Source organism: Lagenorhynchus albirostris, chromosome X, assembly GCF_949774975.1.
Source record: "Lagenorhynchus albirostris chromosome X, mLagAlb1.1, whole genome shotgun sequence".
Lineage (NCBI taxonomy): Eukaryota > Metazoa > Chordata > Mammalia > Artiodactyla > Delphinidae > Lagenorhynchus > Lagenorhynchus albirostris.
Genome location: NC_083116.1, coordinates 86,234,880 through 86,253,770, shown reverse-complemented (window position 1 = coordinate 86,253,770; position 18,891 = coordinate 86,234,880). Strand labels below are relative to the sequence as shown.

General features: G+C 47.1%; 1 protein-coding gene across 12 annotated transcripts in view; it reads right to left on the bottom strand.

Moving 5' to 3' along the window:
- The window catches only part of KDM5C (lysine demethylase 5C), a 32,455-nt gene that overhangs the window by 1,234 nt on the left and 12,330 nt on the right, over positions 1-18,891 (bottom strand). For 3 of the 12 annotated variants that reach the window (XM_060138806.1, XM_060138804.1, XM_060138814.1), the window contains 17 exons: positions 18,744-18,863; positions 18,459-18,617; positions 17,417-17,598; positions 17,157-17,319; positions 10,322-10,441; positions 10,018-10,212; positions 5,550-5,731; positions 5,336-5,460; positions 5,060-5,207; positions 4,335-4,440; positions 3,255-3,613; positions 2,503-2,641; positions 1,827-2,006; positions 1,534-1,671; positions 749-1,347; positions 390-472; positions 64-263 (listed from right to left, as the gene is read on the bottom strand). In XM_060138806.1, coding sequence (XP_059994789.1) covers positions 64-263; positions 390-472; positions 749-1,347; positions 1,534-1,671; positions 1,827-2,006; positions 2,503-2,641; positions 3,255-3,613; positions 4,335-4,440; positions 5,060-5,207; positions 5,336-5,460; positions 5,550-5,731; positions 10,018-10,212; positions 10,322-10,441; positions 17,157-17,319; positions 17,417-17,598; positions 18,459-18,617; positions 18,744-18,863 — 3,198 coding nt within the window. Of the gene's footprint in view, positions 1-63; positions 264-389; positions 473-747; positions 1,348-1,533; positions 1,672-1,826; positions 2,007-2,502; positions 2,642-3,254; positions 3,614-4,334; positions 4,441-5,059; positions 5,208-5,335; positions 5,461-5,549; positions 5,732-10,017; positions 10,213-10,321; positions 10,442-17,156; positions 17,320-17,416; positions 17,599-18,458; positions 18,618-18,743; positions 18,864-18,891 lie in introns of all 12 variants that reach the window. The other 9 variants (XM_060138810.1, XM_060138811.1, XM_060138815.1 and 6 more) reach the window with 6 other exon arrangements.

Genomic DNA, 18,891 nt, shown 5'->3' with positions numbered 1-18,891 from the left:
CCTGGGCTCCCTGCCTGCTTGGCCTGACCTCCCATCCCTGCCCATGATCCCTCCTCTCCTCACCTCCAGAAGTGTGCGGATCCGCTCCAGGTTTGGAGGCTGCCCAGCCTGCAGCAGCTGCCAGATGCTGTGGTTCTCATCCAGGGTCACCTCAAGCAGATCCCCCTCCAACATGAGCTCCTCCAGGGGGGCCCGGGTTGCCTCAGGCAGCTCCAACACAGGGCCAGTCAACTGTGGCAACAGCGAGGACAGCAGCTCCAGGTCTGAGGGGTTGCGGGGACAAGCTGGGTTAGAGGCTGCTCCCGGTCGTACCCCCCACGACAGAGCCGAGGACCACGTGGGTCACTCTGGTGAAATCCAATAAACAGCCTACCCACACCTAAACCTACCTCTCTTACCTGAGCCCTCCCCCGGGGCTACCTTCTCGGGACTGGTCATGCTGTCTCCATTCTCCAGCAACCCCTGCACCTGCCGAAGAGAGCAAGGACAGGTAGCGGTAACTGAAGAACCAGGCCCGATTGCTCCCCCACAACCTCAGACTTGGGACCCTCCACCTCCGGGAGGAGGGCAGACACAGGCTGCCGGCATGGAGCATTGCAGGGATCTGGAGAGGAGGCAGAACGGGGCAGGGAGGCCAGGCCAAAGGAGACCAAAAGTCATAGAGCAGGGACAGGGCTGGAGCCTAAGTAAGGGTGAGGGCTAGGAGACAGGAATTTGAGGGCGAAAGAGCTGGGCTGTGCAGCTCACCTTAGGCATATCCTTGCCACTGCCTTCTCTGACAGGGTCAGAGGCAGGGGCTGAAGGGTAGGTAGGGGGCTCCTCGGGCCTGGGTTCAGCCTGCAGCCGCTGGCGAAGCTCGGCCAGCCGTCCCAACACAGCAGTCACATCCTCAGAGGCCAGAGCCTGCCTGGCACGGCCTTGCCAGCTGATGGCCCTCTCTGTGAGGCACTGCAGGGCCTCACCCTCAGGCAGCCGCACAGGCAGTCTCTGCAGCGCTACCAGCAGTGCCAGGATGGTCTCCAGGCGTGGGCGCCGTGAGCGCATGCACAGCGGACACAAGAATTTGGTGTCCCACTCCCACCAGGCCAGCAGTGGGGATGAGGTGGGACTGGGCCTTGGGGAACTGAGGAGGCGGGGTACCGACACACATCGCCCATGGAACCAGTCCTGACACAGGTCACACTGCAGAGCTCCCACCCCAGCTGGCACCTGCCCACACACACAGATGGAGGTTGCAGAGGAAGCTGTGGTCGATGATGCCAGTGGACTGGGCTTGGCGGAGTTGGTGCGACGCAGCTGCAGAATTCCCTCCTTCTCCTTCTGTTCCCCCTCCTTGAAGGCCACGATCTGCCGTGCCCAGGACAGGGGAGGAGAGGTCAGCACCCCAACCCTCCTTCTCTGGCACCATGAATACCCCACTCCCAAACCAGGAGAACTGAGGCCCAGGGAGCAAGCAGTCTGCTGCTCATGGCCACCTGGCTCAGACACTATTGTCACCAGGCTCTTCTCCCCATCTGGGCCCAAGCTCCTTACCACAGAGCCTGGGTCCCTGAGGTCCTGCGCAGACAGCCCCAGCAACTCTGTGTCAGATTTGTACAACCCCAGCTCCTTCTCCATCCACCGGCTGCGCTTGGTGCTGTCTGAGCCGGCGTCTGCACATGGGCAGAGCACCTGAGGCAAGCAGACAAAGGAGGAATGTCCAGGCTTCCCCTCACTCCCACCCCCTCCCTCCCCTGCCCAGCACCCCCAAAGCCCCACTCATATGAGCTGTCTCAACAGCTGGGCCAGAGGCAGGAGAGGCTGTGGGTCAGGGTCCTAGGCCTCACCTCCAGCAGAGTGTAGCAAGAATTCTTCTTGAGAAAGGTCTTGGAGGCCTTCTCCCTCCAGGAGTGCGCCGTCAGTACCTGCAGCTCTAGCTGTCTCAGCTCCTCCAACCCCACAGGTAGGTCCCGGCCAACAGCCACCAGGCCCTCCAAGTCATCCAGGCAGGGGTAGTGATCACCATTCTGGGACAGGGGCAAGAGAAAGCTCAGTTCAACTTGCCAACATCTATGATGCTACTCTGTGCCTGGCCCTGAGCTGGGAAGACAGACTGGAATCAGTCTTGAGGCAGAAAAAACAGGGATCATCCTAAGGAAGGCACACCCACCTGGCTCTCTCTTACAACTCCTACATCCATTGGCTCAGCCTCTGGATATCCAGTCAGTCCCCAGGACCACCAGACTAGTTATTTTGTTGTGGTTTGCCTCTTCTATCCTCCCTGCCCCCCACCATTCTCATCCTAACCAGCATCCTATCTTCCCTCAGGCCAGCCTTGCAACCCTTCTTCACAATGCTCACCAAGCACGTTTTGCCTCCTCACGATGTGCTGTGACCCCTTCCTCTCTCTAGCCAACCCAACTCAACCCAGCGCAAGGCAATGTATGCCATCTCTCCCAGCTGGACTGAAGGTGTCGGGTAAACGGGGCGGGGGTGGGGGGGGGTGTGCAACAGGGTCCTCACTTGGATCTCGTCCACATCAGCAATCCAGGCCCGGGCCTTAGCAAGAGCCTCCTTGAGAGCCTGGATGTTGGGCAGGTGAACAGGGATGTTTTCTGCCTCATGAATTATGGCCTCAAGCGTGGCTGGTGGATGCTTCTGCCTAAAGGTAGGGAAAAGAGAGGCCTCAGTGTGGGGTGGTCTGCCTAACCAGAAGCCCAGCCTGACTTCCAGATACAGCGATATGAGCCCCTGGGGCTGCTGCTTGGGCCTATTTGCTTGTATTTTGCCTACGCATGGCTGTCAGTCCCTGCTTGCTCCAGATTGCACGCACCCAACTTCTGCCATACCTCCATGCCTCTGCTTGTCCACCAGTCTGTCAGCCTGTTGGCAGTGCCTACACACACAACCTGCAGTATTAACCTGGTGCTGCACTTTGTCAGATTGTCCCATGCATGGTGTCTTTCTACTGACACCTGTCCATCTGCCTTTTGGTACTTGTGCTTGTGAGTGTGTGCACACGTCAGCCTGTGGAGCTAGTCCTCTATATAGCTCTGTATCTGTCCATCTCTGCTTCTCCGTAAGACTATCTCTGCCTCTACGTGTACTATGGAGTTTAAAAAAAAAAAAAAAGATAGGAAACAAAAAAGGCGAGGATAGTCAATACACCAACACAGGAGTCTGGTGCCCAAGGCCACCCATGGGAATCATCTTCAGCTTCTCTGCTAAACTTTGAAGGTTGCGGTAGAGCAGGGAGGGGAAGAAGCTAGACCCACCTGGCCTCCAGGCAGAGATGGGCCTTCTCCTCCCAGCGTTCAGCAATGGTCAGTAGCTCCTGCAGTTCAGCTCGGGCCTTGTCCACAGCAGGGCTAGGGGCTACACTGGCACCCGCGACCAACAGTCCCCGCATGACAGCCAGGGTGCCCCTTCGGGCTGAGGGGGCCAGTGTGCGTTTCATCTCATCCAGCCATCGCGCCTGTTCCACCTGCCGCTGGAGCTGCTGGGCCTCAGGTACCTCCACCCCCAGCTGCCGCCCTCTCTCCAGCAGGGACTGCAGGAGCCCCGGACTGGAGGGCAATGAGGCCAGGGCCTCACGGGCTTCAACCTGGTAGGCTTCCACCTGTTCCAGAATACCCTACCAGGACACAGATAAAGAACAAAATCCTCAGCAGGGCTCACACAGAAGTTCCACCACTACGTACCCCTGCCCTACCTACCTTCTTACCCTCCAGTAATTGCGAGGAGAGCCTAGCACGGGCTGGGCTCTCTTCCTTTGCCAGGCCCTAAGCAGTGGTTCCCAACACTCACTGCCCGATAGAATACCCTGTGGCATCTGTTAAAATGCAGATCTCTGGGTCCACTCCTTGAGATTCTTAATAGGGGTTGGTCAGGAGCCTGTGCTTTATTTAAGTCCCCAGAGGATTTTGATGTATAGCATCAGGAGACCCTCTGTCCTAAAAATGCTCTGCTATGCTTGGCCTTCTCACAATCTCTACACTCATACTGGTGTCCACTGCCCTCTCCATCCCACTCCTCTACCTTCCTGAACTTGACTCAGCTTTCCAGGCCCACAAACATCCTTGTTACTTCCTTTCTCCTCTTCTACCTCCACCAGGAAACCTTCCCTTGACTATGCATCCTGTACCTGTACCCTTGTCACCTGCCCCTCAAATCCCATTTCTAAGAGGCAATTTGCTAAAAACCCGTTGCCTCTTACCTCCTGTTATTCTCAATGTGCATCCTGTCTTGCCCAAATACTTGCAACTTTTGAAAGAAGCCAAGAATGGCCTACTGCTCAGGTCCCCCAACCCCCCACCCCGATCCCTCAGCAGCACTTCAAGTCCACCCTTCCTCACCTTGACATCCCCAATCTGGTGCATGGCACAAGGCAGGTTGTTCATCTGGTCCAGAAAGGCTCGGAGCTCAGCCAGGGTCATCTGTAGACCAGCCACCCTGTAGGGGCTATGGAGTTTCACATGTAGGGTTTCAAGTCCAAACCCAGTCCCCTCCCTCCATCTCTGTGCTAAGGCCCAACACCTTTCCTCATCCCTGCCCACCTTGACCTCTCATACTTCACAGTTCCCCACAAATGCCCAGGTTAGAGGGAGGGTTTTAAGATACATGCAAGTTCATATGATGGGGGGAAAGAATTAGAAGAGAGGAATATATATTTGGTGGGGGAAGCTTAGAAATTGATGGTAACAGAAGCTGGACAATTTTAATCCATCTTCTACTGTGAACTCTATGATCAGTTTATGCTTCTGTGTCCTTTTCTTGTCCCTAAACCTCCCACAACACCTCCCTGCCCACAAAATCCCTCGGCCTCTCTGAAATCAGTACCTTCAGGTACTGATAAAAAGAAACATTCCTCGCTTTCTTAGCACTGGGGCGCTCCCCTCCATTCTAGTTGCCTGGTCTCCTTGCCCTCCCCAACGCCTCCAACTGCAGTGCTTGTCAGCTTCCTGCTGATGTCATCTGCCTAATGGTACTCAGAGTCCACCCCTCCCCCCGCCATAGTCCTTCTCCCAAGGTGCTGGCTCCTCAGCAGGCTACCTGTGCCCAACGCCTCATGCTTCCATACCCAGCTTCCTGGCCGCTGACCAGCCCCAGAGCCCGGGACACGCAAGCCTCTGCCTCGCTCAGGCAGTTCTTTAGTCGCTGCAGCAGCTCACTGTTAGGAAATCTCCGCTCACGGGCCTCAGACTCTAGGGCCCTCAGCTCTTCAAGGCCTGGAGAGAGAATGAGAGCAGCAAGGAGTAGGCAGTATTGAGTAAAGGCAGAGGAAGCGGGTGGGGGAGTACAGAAGAAAAGGGAATAGAACTTGCCTGTGGAGTCCCTCCGTCCCCCCATCACTCACTGCGCTTCCGCCCATCCTCCACCTCCAGGGCCACTCGCACTTTGTTGGCCCAGGTGTCAAAGGACTCAGCCCGGACCTTCAGCTTATGGAGCATGGCAGGGAGCTCATCCAAGGTGTACCGATATCTGGAGGAAGAGGGCAGGGAAGAGCACATCTGGCCCAGTTCTGCATCCCCCTCCTCAGCCCACTTCCTCCAGGTAGGCCCCCTGCTCACCGCAGGTACTGCCGGCTACTGGAGCACTTGCAGAGGTCATTGATGTGGGAAAGGCAGACAAGGCCGTCTGGGCAGTCATAGCAGGCTAGGGCTGATAGAAAGCACGTGGTCTTGCACTTGATGCACTGGCGCTCATCATCCGGGAGCAGCTCAAAAGCCTCTCGCTCAGCTTCCGTGATGCCCTGGGGGTGTTCATTATATAGAACAAGAAGAGGGCTGCAGAAACCCCTAACTCAGCCACCACTGAGCCCCACAGTAGACTCACTGAGCCCCACATTAGACTCAAATCTGTGCTAAGAGCTGTGGGGGAGACAAAACTCCACAGAGCACACTGCCTTTGTGAAGTCCAAACTCTCAAAGCTGGGGGAATCACATGAAGCAGGGTAAGATCAGTGTGGGCTGAGAGGGAGAAAAATCAGGTAAGATTCAGATCAGCAGAAAGGACCTTCGGGGTGAGAGAAGGTGAGGAAAGTGGTGGACCAAGGCACCAGAGAGATGGCAATATGTGGAAGTGGCCAAGAGAAGTGCCATGTACTGGGGAATAATGCTAGCTTCCAGGCACTCAGCGCCCACTGTGTTCCAGGCACTGTGCTGGCTGCTTTATCAGCACACTGCACACACATCTATAACTTAGAGAAATAAACTCTACGTGCTTCTGTTCAGTGTTTAAAGATACAATTTTTCCCCCCCAAAAAACATGGCCTCCAAACCTAAGCCAATGACTTTATCTGTTGATTAGATGAAGAAAAAGCAATCCCTTCCAAAAATGGAGGAAAAGCCAGCTATCTTGGAGTAATTGAAAGACAATACAATGCTATACATTATGGGCAATTTTAGGGATTTTAGAGGGAAATTTTGATTCTAACGTTTTTGTCTTCTATACCAACCTAACTTCTGCGTAAGTCCATTGTACATTACAAATCCCGCTCCGCCACAAATGCGCTCTGCACATTACAAATCCTGCTCATAAGATGAGTCCACTGCACATTACAAACCTAGCTGCGTTGATATTGAGTAAATTATTTAAACCTCTCTGGGTTTCAGTTTCCCTGCTTTGTAAAATGGAGACAATAGTACTATCCTCATTGGGTCGTTATGAGGATTAACAAAGGTAAAGTGACTAAGGACCTAGAAAAGTATCTTAGCACTTAGAATAGTGGAACTACAAAAGGCCCTGAACAGCCAAAGTAATCTTGAGGAAGAAAAACAAAGCTGGGGGTATGAAGTTTCCTGATTTCAAACTATATTACAAGGCTGTAGTAATCAAAACAGTATGGTAATGGCATAAAAACAGACCAATGGACAGAATTAAGCCCCCAAATAAACTCTCGTATATATAGTTAACTAATATTTGGCAAAGAAGCCAAGAATACTCAATGGGGAAAGGATAGTCTCTTTGATAACTGGTCCTGGGAAAACTGGATAATCATATGCGGAAGAATGAAACTGGACCTTTATCTTATATCACTCACAAAAATTAACTTGAAATGGATTAAAGACTTAAACATAAGACCTGAAACCATAAAACTCCTAGAAGAAAATATAGGGAAAATGTTCCTGGACATTGGTCTTAGCAATGATTTCTTGTACATGATACCTAAAAAGCACAAGCAACAAAAGCAAAAATAAATAAGTGGGACTACATCGAACTAAAAAGCATCTGCACAGCAAAAGAAACTATCAACAAAATCAAAAGGCAACCCATGGAACGGGAGAGAATATTCGCAAACTGTCTATCTGCTAAAGGGTTAATATCCAAAATATATAAAGGAATCATACAACTCAACAGCAAAAAACCAAACAATCCGAATAAAAATTGGGCAAAGGACCTGAATAGACGTTTTTCCAAAGAAGACATACAAATGGCCAATAGGTACATGAAAAGATGTGCAACATCACTAATCATCAGGGAATGCAAATCAAAACCATAATTATCACCTCACACCTGTCAGAATGGCTTATTATCAAAAAGACAAGAGATAACAAGTGTTGGAGAGAATGTGGAGACAAAGGAACCTTTGTGCACTGCGGTGGGAATGCGAATTGGTGCAGTCACTTTGGAAAACAGTATGAAGGTTCCTCAAAAAATTAAAAATAGAACTACCATATGATCCAGAAATCCCTCTTCTGGGTATATATCCAAAGGAAATGAAACCAGGATCTCAAGGAGATATCTGCACTCCCATGTTGACTGCAGCATTATTCACAATAGCCAAAATATGGAAATAACCTAGGAGTCCATTAGTGGATGAATGGATAAATATGTGGGATGTGTGTGTGTGTGTGTGTGTGTGTGTGTGTGTGTGTGTGTGTGTGTATTCATACATACACATATAAAATGGAATATTATTCAGCCATAAGACATAAATCCTGCTATTTGTAACAACATGGATGGACCTTGAGGACATTATACTAAGTCAAACAAATCAGACAAAAAAGACAAGTATTATAGGATATCACTTATATATGGAATCTAAAAAAGCCAAACTCATAGAAACAGAGTAGTGGGAGTTCCCTGGTGGCCTAGTGGTTAGGATTCCGGGCTTTCACTGCCAAGGCCTGGGTTCAGTCCCTGGTCAGGGAACTGAGATCCTGCAAGCCAGCTTGCAATGCAGCCAGAAAGAAAAAAAAAAGAAAGAAACAGTAGCATGGTGGTGGCCAAGGGCTAGGGAGGTAGGGAAAATATGGAGACGCTGCTCAAAGGATACAAACTTCCAGTTAGAAGATAAATAAGTTTGGGGGATCCAATGTACAACATGATGACTATAGGAGGGGAAAAAAGAATAGGTGCCCAACAAATATTTACTGATATTGGCTCTAATCTTCAGATAAGGATACCTATTTCACAGGCCTGTCTCATTTTGCTAAGGAGGAAACTAAAGAGAGTAACTTGCCCAAAGTGAGAATCTGTCTGCAGCCTATTTTGATTCTGAAGCCAGAGAATGCTGCTAAAAGGATGAAGCCCCTAGGTATTCTTGGATCATGGACTCCTTTGAGAACTGGATGCAAGCTATGAGCCCTCTCCCCAGAAAAGGACTCAAACACACACACACACAATCTTTTACAGAATTTATGGGGTCCAGAACCCTTCTCCTTAGGTAAGGGCCAAGTGTAAAGAATTCTGAGTGTTAGGATGGAAACATCTTTTCCCACCTTGCTTTGACTCCTTCTGTAGTGTAGCACAGCCCCAGAGTGATCATCCAATAACAGTACTGAACAAAGAGAGCAAATGATGCCTAGAAAAGCCCAGGAGCTCACCAACTAATACCACAGACTGACAGGCCCCAGACTTCCAACACTTACCATAGCTGCAATTCTCCTTACAACCCATGCTCATAGGAAAGTTATAAATGAGCTTTAAAATAAGAAAGTATTACCCTAACTTTTCTTATTTTAAGAAAAGGGATCCAGCAAGGGATTCCTCAGGACCAGCATTCCTTTGTAATCCTATGGAGGACTCTCACTAAGTCAACTCCCTAACTGGACAAGTTTGGAGCTTTAAAAAGGCAGCTGGGGCTTCCCTGGTGGCGCAGCGGTTGAGAGTCCGCCTGCCGATGCAGGGAACACGGGTTCATGCCCCGGTCTGGGAGGATCCCACATGCCGCGGAGCGGCTAGGCCCGTGAGCCATGGCCACTGAGCCTGCACGTCTGGAGCCTGTGCTCCGCAATGGGAGAGGCCACAACAGTGAGAGGCCCACGTACCACATTAAAAAAAAAAAAAAAGAAGGCAGCTAAACTACATGAATAGCGGTGCCACTCATCTACAAACCAAACTGACATGTTATGAGAAATCTATTAAAGGAAGACCGCCTTCTACTCAGTAATATTAACCTAGTTTGAGCTACTGAACTATATGAGTGTAATAAAATGGCATTTCTTAAGAAATGTTCCATATTTCTATCATTTTCTTCATGTACTAATATTACCAATAATAGCATCTGCTACACTGCAAGTGCAGCAATAGATGCTTTGACATAAATCACCTTACTCAAGCTTTACAACCACCCTGCAAGTGAGGTATTTATTCCCATTTTACAGAGTGGGAAAGTGAGACTATGAGAGGTTAACTAACTTGAAAAGGTTATCCAGCTTACCAGCAAGTGGGGGTTTCATATGTCAGTTGGTCTTGGGTTATTTAAATAATGATGCAATAACATCATTAGCAATAACAGCACCTGCTATGGGTCACTTACTTAACAAACATCTTAAATCCACTCAACTATCCCAAAAAAAAGCACTATTATCATCCCCATTTTTTTTCAGATGGGGATACTGATGCTCAGTAAAGTAAATTAACTTACTAACAGTTATTAGTAAATGGTAGAGAACGGAATTCTAGTTTCCAATCCAGATGTGTCTAGTTCTTTTCACTACTCCCTAAGAGAAGTGGCTACATCTTCTACTTCTTCCTCCCCCCACCTCTGCCAGACTAGGGCACCCAATCCAGGGCACTCTCCCCACCACCCACCTTCTCTAGCAGGGCCTTTCGTAGACGCCGCTCCTCCTGAACCATGATGAACATCTCCTTATGCACAGCTGCTGCCAGGTTCAGGTCCAGCTTCTCTGGACAGGCAGCCATCTTGCAGATGAGTTCCTCATGGGAGAAGACACAGTATCTTCGGAGCCGGCGGTAGTGCTCAATGCACTGGCGCCCAGCTGGCAGCTGTGGACAGGTTCAAGGTTGAGTATGGCCAAGTCTGGAGGCGATGGTGCCTCAGCCTCCCCACAACCCTCCTGCTTCTCCCTGCCATCCCATCACACTCCAGACTCACCCAGTCAGCAGTGCAAAAGTTGACAGCCTCAGCAAAGTTGTAGCCTTGGTTAAAGCCACTGTGGTAAGCACGAGGGAAGGTAATGACAAATTCTCCTGCACACTGGTTTGTGCGGACAACCTGAGGAAGAAAAGCCAAGGTCATTGAGACAGAGATCTAAGTCCAGGGTTCTTAAGGAGAAGAAGGAAAGTCTCAGGGAACACAGTCTGACAACAGATTCCCAGACCCTCCAACTCCGAAAGAAAGGACCATTGGTCTCTGCTCTCAAGGTTTTGATTTGTGATGACAGGAAAATTTGAGTCAAAAGCAGGAAATGTACATATACCAAAATATTTCAACTTCCTTAATAATTTTTTTTTTTTTTTTTTTTTGCGGTACGCAGGCCTCTCACTGTTGTGGCCTCTCCCGTTGCGGAGCACAGGCTCCGGACGCGCAGGCTCAGTGGCCATGGCTCACGGGCCTAGCCGCTCCGCGGCATGTGGGATCTTCCCGGACCGGGGCACGAACCCGTGTCCCCTGCATCAGCAGGCAGACTCTCAACCACTGCGCCACCAGGGAGGCCCCCTAATAATTTTTTAAAAATTCAAAACATCACTTTTCATTAAGCTGGACATGTTTTTTCATTAATTTTTGTTACCAGTCATGTAAGCAGTTTCAAGAACCAAGTGGTTCTATAAGATTTGTTATAAAGTCAGCAGACCCGGGGCTTCCCTAAATAACATGCTTCTAGACTATATTAAAAATAGCCTCCTATGTCTCAATTAGCTTACTTTTCTGTGTATGTATTAGTAATTTAATCCCAACCTTTTGGACAAGTGTCCAACTTTCCTCTCTCCTATCACTTTTCACCTTTCTGTAGCAGTCTCTCATGGAGCCTTATGATCTGTTTCAATTGGGACCAGCTGCCCTCCCTGGATTGTCACTCTCCCACGACAGATCTCCTGTTTCCTAGATCCCATGTCTTCCTCTTTCTTGGTTTGTTCCTTTGCTGTGCTTAAGCACATCGTCCAACAGCTTCCTGAGAAATGGTGGGAAGAACTTTTTAAAAAAATGCCTCTATTCTACTCTCAACCTTGATAATCTGACTGCCCATAAAATTCTAAGTTGAAAATCATTTCGGAAAAAAAAAAAAAGAAAACAATTTTGAAGGCATGGCTCTAGTCTTCTAGATTCCAGTGTTGCTTTTGAAGTCTAAAGCTGTTCTGACTCCTAATGTTTTGAATGAAACCTGTTTTCTCTCTCAGAAAGCTTGTAGGAGTCTTCTGGTCCCACTGTTTGATATGAAAATTCACCAGGTATACCTTGGTGTGGATCTATTTGCATTCATGTACTGGGTAGGCCCTCTGATTCTGGAAACTGTCATTCAGTTCAGGGAAATTTTCTTGAACAATTTCTTAACAATTTGATCCTTTCAGTTTTCATTTATTCTCTTTTCAGAGAGAATTATTTGAATATTGAACCCCCAGAACAAATTCTCTAACTTTTTCTACCTTTTTCCATCTTTATCTTTCTATTCTATTTTCTGGGAGATCTCCTTAACTGTTTATCTTCTAAGCTTTTTATTTTTTTTTCGTCTTCCACTTTTGCTATCTTAATTTTCGTTCTCAGCATGTTCTTTTAAAATAGCATCCTGTTCTTATTTTATGTTTGCAATATATGCTCATCTCTGAAGGTATTAATAAGGTTTCTTTTCCTTTTCTTTTTGAAGTTTACTTCTCCCTGCCTAGCCTCTGTTTGTCCAAGCTGCTTTTTTACTATTTGGTTCTACTTTGTTTATTCTAGAATTTTCTCAGTTGTCTGTTAATCTGTGGCTATCTAGTTATATTCAAGAGTAAGAAATGAAAAGGCTAAATGAAAGTTCTGAGTACAGAGGTGAAGTTTGTCAACTGTGAGCCACTGTAGAGTGAAACCACTTAGTTTGGGAAACTCTAGGTCTTTCCTTTTGGGCCAGTCAGATTCCCCAGAGAAAACTCCTATTTTTTTGCCTGAAGGAAAAAGGTCTGGCTTGCTATTGTTCTAAGAGCCAAGTGGAGGAAGATGGCTGGGAACCTCAGCATTCAGTAGGTATACAGTGAATCCTACTAGTTTCACTATACTTCTACTCTCAACTGTACCTAGAAGACCTCAATCCAGAGATCTATTTCAACCTCTTTGAAAGTAAATCTCACAGTCTTTTGCTAGAGTGAGGGAGGGTCACGTTTCCAGCTGCCCAGTGTGGGTGAGGATCCCATAGCTGCTGCTTTTTAAAAATATTTATTTATTTATTTATTTATTTTTGGCTGCTTTGGGTCTTCGTTGCTGCGCGTGGGCTACTCTTTGTTGCGGTGCTTGGGCTTCTTATTGCGGTGGCTTCTCTTGTTGTGGAGCACAGGCTTTAGGGGCGTAGGCTTCAGTAGTTGTGGCATGCGGGCTCAGTAGTTGTGGCACACGGGCTCAGCAGTTGTGGCACACGGGCTTAGTTGCTCCGCAGCATGTGGGATCTTCCCAGACCAGGGCTTGAACCCATGTCCCCTGCACTGGCAGGTGGATTCTTAACCACTGTGCCACCAGGGAAGTCCCTCCCATAGCTTCTTATATAAATATGAACCAATCTTTATTTTTACCCCATTTGTCTTTACTCCCTGGTCTTTACTCCCTGGAATGTCTGCTGCAACCAACTACTGAACCCTTGGGGGGTACTGAGGTATAAATCAGATTGGTTCTCAGATATTCCAGAACTGGCTTAAGATTCAGTTTTCTTATTTGTTTCCTAGTTTCAAGAATTTTGTTTATCATTGTCTCTTTTCTTGTTTTCCCCATCTCTGTGATTTTTTTTTTAACCTTAAAAAAAAAATCACTTTGTGGCATTTTGTGAAGTTTCAGTAAGGAATGGAAGTAGCCATGTGTACGTTTAATTAGCTGTCTTTACCAAGAAGTCTTGCAAAGTTTTTTAAAATGAACATTCCATGCTGATGAAGACACAGTGAAATAAGTACAGTGCTGTTATGGGGACCAATAACTTCTCTCTGGAAAGCAAAATCGCTGACACATAACCAAAAACCTAAAATGTTTATAGCCTTCAACCCAACAATTCATCTGCTAGGGTACTAGACTAATGAGGAGAGAATCAGCATCCTAACAATACTGAATCTGCACATTTATTCAGGCCATGTATCAGTTCCCACCTCCAGTACATTTTCTTCTCAAATCTTTCCCTACTTAGAGGCAACATCAGTATTTACTGCTTGTACTACTGCACTGGCCCCCATTACCAACCACTAGAATTGTCTTCCCCAACCAAAATGCAAACCTGATTATGTAATGTCCCTGTTGAGAACCCCTCACTTGAATCCCCATAACTACATGATAAAGCCACGGCCCCAATAGGCAAACTCTTACTCTTCCTTCACCACTTCTACAAATGCTTTCCTGACCTCCCCCCGCCGCCCCTACTTCCTAATGACCCAGTCTGTTGTCCTTTTGTAGCACCTCTAATATTTTATTCCAGTTGTTTACTCACCTTTGTCCTCTACTCAACTGCACATGACTAAAGGCAGGGATTAGTTTATTTGCTTTCAGGGTGCTGACCAGAGGTCCTGCACACAGAGGGAGTTCTAGCAGTATTTGCTGAATGATCTAGTCCCAGCCTTAATTTTACAGATGTGAAAACTGAGTCCCACAGAAGCCTCAAGTAGCAGAGCCAGAAATAGAACCTAATGCACCCTCATTTTGGCAATGTCACTTTACTGTTTCCTATGCAGTTTTTTTTAGAAAGCTCTCCTCACATTCTGCAGCTATTAAAAAATGACCCAAAAGTCCATCAACTGGTGAATGGACAAACAAAATGTAGTATATCCATACAATATAATATTATTCCATCACAAAAGGGAATGAAGTTCTGAAGCAAGCTATAACATAGATGAACCTCAAAAATATTATGCTAAGTGAAAAGCCAGACAAAAAAGACCACATATTATTCCATTTATATGAACTGTCTAGAAAAAGCAAATTTTTAGAGTTAGCAGATCAGTGGTTGCCTGGGACTAGGGGTTGGAATGAAGAGCGACTGCAAAAGGGCACAAGGGATCCTTTTGGGGTGATGGAAATGTTCTAAAACTGGATTGTGGTGATGGTAGCACAACCCTGTAAATTCACTGAATGGTGCATTTAAAATGCGTGATTTTTATGGTATGTAAATTATACTGCAATAAAGCCGTTTTTCAAAAAAGATGGTTATAAATAGTTCATGGTGAGGAAGTAAAAAATTATTCTAGACCAGCATTGTCCAATAGTAATATAATGCCAGCCACATATGTACTTTTTAAATTCTCCAGTAGCCACATTAAAAAAGTAAAAAGAAACAGGTGAAATTAACTTCAATGTATTTTATTTAATATATCCACAATATTATCATTTTAATGTGTAATTGGTATACAAAAGTACTACTGAGATATTTCTCATTCTCTGTTTCATACAATGTCTTGAAATCCAACATATGTTTTATACTTTCAGTACATTTCAGCTGGGACTAGCCATGTTTCAAGTGCTCAATAGCCACATGTGGCTAGTGGCTACCAAATTGGACAATGCCATTCTAGATGATCAAACTTAACAAAAGAGATTATAAAATCCATACACTGATTACTGTCATGTCAAAACTTACATAAAAAAGATGGAAATGTAACAAAATGTGGAGGATATAGAGATGACCTCTCTACTGCCATTTTTTGGAAAGGGGGGATGTTTCTTTTATAATAAAAATACTTATACTATATATCTCTATAAAAAGAAATGGCCCTCTCTCACCAAAGGGGAAGATGGGTGAGGTGGGGGGGGGAGTGCGGCCAAAGATAGCTCTGAGGGACCTCCAGCTGGCTAAACTGCAGCCTGCCGACATGTGAATATGAAAATCAGATGTCCTGGATTGAGGGGATACTGCCAAGTCCAAAGAGCCTGGAGATGCTGGGAACTACCTATAGGAAGGGCCTGGCAGACAGAGGGTGGGGTGGTGAAACAGCAGCTGGCCAGAGAAGCTGGGGAGCTATGAGCAGGAGAAATGCTGTGAAGGTGGAAGCAAAAAAGTCTGTGATAAAAGTTTTTTAAGAAGAGATTAGGGCTTCCCTGGTGGTGCAGTGGTTGAGAGTCCGCCTGCCGATGCAGGGGACACAGGTTCGTGCCCCAGTCCGGGAAGATCCCACATGCTGCGGAGCGGCTGGGCCCGTGAGCCATGGCCGCTGAGCCTGCGCGTCCAGAGCCTGTGCTCCTCAACGGGAGAGGCCACAACAGTGAGAGGCCCGCGTACCGCAAAAATAAATAAATAAAAAGAGATTAGAATTGAATGAATATATATATGTGTGTATATATATGTATGTATGTATGTATGAATCTTAGCTGTCTGAATCCTTAAGGAGAATCCTCTTCTACTCTTATAATTCTCCTTGACACTGTGGGAAAGAACTGATGCTGTGGGTCAGGAAGAAAGGAGTCTGAGGAAACGTCAGACCCAATGTCTACTTGTGAAGAGCATAACTTGAAGGGCCCTTGGTCATTGCTACATCTTGAGTCCAGTAATTCTTTTTTTTTTTTCCCCAGTAATTCTTAAATGAGGTGATGCAGAGAGGGAAAAGGAATGCGTTTCCTCTAATTCCCTAGATATCTCAAACCTTGGTTAAGTATCACTAAAATGCATAATAAAAAGTATTACTCATAGGTTATATAGTATAGCAAAACAAGCTGAAGGCAAGAAGAAATTCAGGCAAGAACCACTGACCTACTGTACAGATGACCAGGGATTTCAAGGAGATATTAATTCAATATGTACTGACTGCTTACTGTCCCACGCACTAGACTAAGCAGTAAGGTAGCCAAGGATGGTTTTGGGGGCATGGGGTTGAAGGGAGTGGGGAGGAGTAGCAGCACAGAATGAATAAGACTGAAAGCAGAGGTGGAAGATGTACTCATTCCTGTTTCTACAGGACTGTTGATCAGGTTATTTTAAGATCCACACCAGAAAACTGGCCGACACTATTCAACGTCAGAAATTCCCAGGAATATAAAGCCCCTTATAGGTAAGCCAGGATGTATACCCACAGTGGGAGAGAAGTCCACAGAGAAGGAGAACAGGACAAGTCAGGACTCTGGGTTCAGCTTTTTTTTTTAAATGCTGAAAGATATTGGCACCTTTTTTTTTTTTAGGTTACTTCCCCCCACCCTGTCCCAGCTTTACTGAGATATAGTTGACATATAACATGTTGGTGTACAACATGTGGATTTGGTACACTTATATATTGCAAACTAATTACCACCATAGAACTCTGACCTGTTAAATAAATAAACAGACCTACCCACTGCTCCAAGAAGGGTCACAATATGGAAAGGATAGCAGAGACTGCTAGTTGTCCCCTTATATTCATTCTCACCCTCTTTCTTAATAGCATGACCTCCAATTTGTAGCTGGTACATGACCATCCTTAATAAAAATCAGATTGTCCAGTTTTCCTCACAGCTAGATGTGGCCATGTGACTAAGCTGTGACTAACCAGAGGTGAATGGAAATGATGTGTGCCCTTAAGAGTAAGGAGACTTGTCTTGCCCAGTCCTTCCTCTATTTCCCTTTTCCACTGGTGGAAGCCATCCCTAAGGTGTTGCCCTCAAACATCAGGCCCAGAGGGCTCACCATCACATTGTATCTCTAATCACTATTATTTCTGTCAAACCTATAGCCTGATTAAGACAGAATAGGAATGAGAAAGGGGCAGGGGTAGATTCCAGACAATGACCACCACCACCACCACCACCACCACAAAGGACACCACTAACTCATTCCTACACCTTGCCCTATTTCCTGGACACTCACCGGCACACCATGGGACATGAGGGTATTGGGATTCATGAGGGTGACAAGTTGGTGCAGAAGGTCAGGCTGGCTATCAAAGAGCTCAGGTGTCAGCTTCTTCATCACCTCTTCCAAATGTTCTGCTGCAAGTGAGGGTACCCCATACCAGGTCTTCGGCTCACCCCTGGCCAAGCAGAAAGGAGACATGTAGAGTGGACACACCTATGGTACTGAAGGAGCCCACCCTGACTGCTTCCCTGGCTCAACAGGACCCCACTCACCAGTGGAGGTAGTTAATGGAGTAACTCCAGTGATCCTCAATATGCCAGCAAAAAGCTGAGAAGACCATGCCCACGTAGAGCCAGGGCACCTTCATGCCGGAGATATCTGCATTGATGTGGCACAGTACGGACTGCTCCAGCACCGGCATCACATTCAGGTTCCAACCACTAGTAGCATACTCCTGTCAGGTCAGGTATTTGTGGAAAAGGGATGAGAGTTTTGCTAAGGAGTGGAGATCTTTAGCCCAGGGAACCTTAATTTCGAGGTCATAGACCTTTCTGAAACATCTAAGAAATAATATAGGTGTTCTTCCCCCTGCCTCCGTCAAATGCATACACACAAAATTTCAATCCACTTCACTTTACTTCAATTTTAGGGAGGTTTATAGATGTGCCCACCCACCAAAATATCTGCAAGTTAAAAGCCCCTGCTCTGGACCAAAATGCACCCTTCCCTTGATACAGGCCTAGGGCCTCATTATTTCCTGAACTTACAATCCCAGTCCCTGAACACTTCTTATGAATGAGCCAGGCACCCTGCCAGGTACTTCATATACCTTCTCATTTAAGTCTTTTTTTTTTTTTTTTTTTTGCGGTACGTGGGCCTCTCACCGCTGCGGCCTCTCCCGTTGCGGAGCACAGGCTCCGGACGCACAGGCCCAGCGGCCATGGCTCACGGGCCCAGCCGCTCTGCAGCATGTGGGATCCTCCCAGACCGGGGCACGAACCCGTGTCCCCCGCATCGGCAGGCAGACTCCCAACCACTGCGCCACCAGGGAAGCCCTCTCATTTAATTCTTATAAAATTTGTAAAATGGATACTATCCCCATTCTACAGACAAAATAAACAGCCAATATCATGGCTGGAGATGCCATGCCAGATATTAGGCTGTGTTCTTTACACATATCATCCCATCTACATCTCACAGCAACCATATAAGGTAGGCATAATAGTCCCCATCCTATAGAGATACTGAGTCTTTCAGATACTAAATGACTTGCTTAAGTCACACAGCTGACATAACCATGAATCACCTACTCACCTCCTCCTCAGGGGTTAGGTGCCGCTTACTGTCACTGACGGGGAAACCGCTACCAAATTCTTTGGAATGGATGTCAGCCCCATACTCAACAGTCACATCTTCCTCAATGCTATTCACCAGCCGCCAGAATTCCTTCTCCACGAGTTCTGTGGGCACCATCTAAGGAACAGGGGTAGCAGATGACCATGGCCCATCATATCCTGGCCCCACTGACCCAGGAGAGCTATTGACCATCAGGCACCTATGACCCTAGCCCTGACACTACCCCAGCCCTCCATCACCTACGTGTACGGGCATGTTGAAGTAATCGGCTTTAAAGGAGTCAGCCATCTCGCCAAAGCTCTGCAGAGTGTATTCCCGGGTAGCCTGCTCAAAGCCAAAGGCTTCGGGGGGGCGCTTACACTCCTGAAACCCAAAGGAGAACACGTCACCA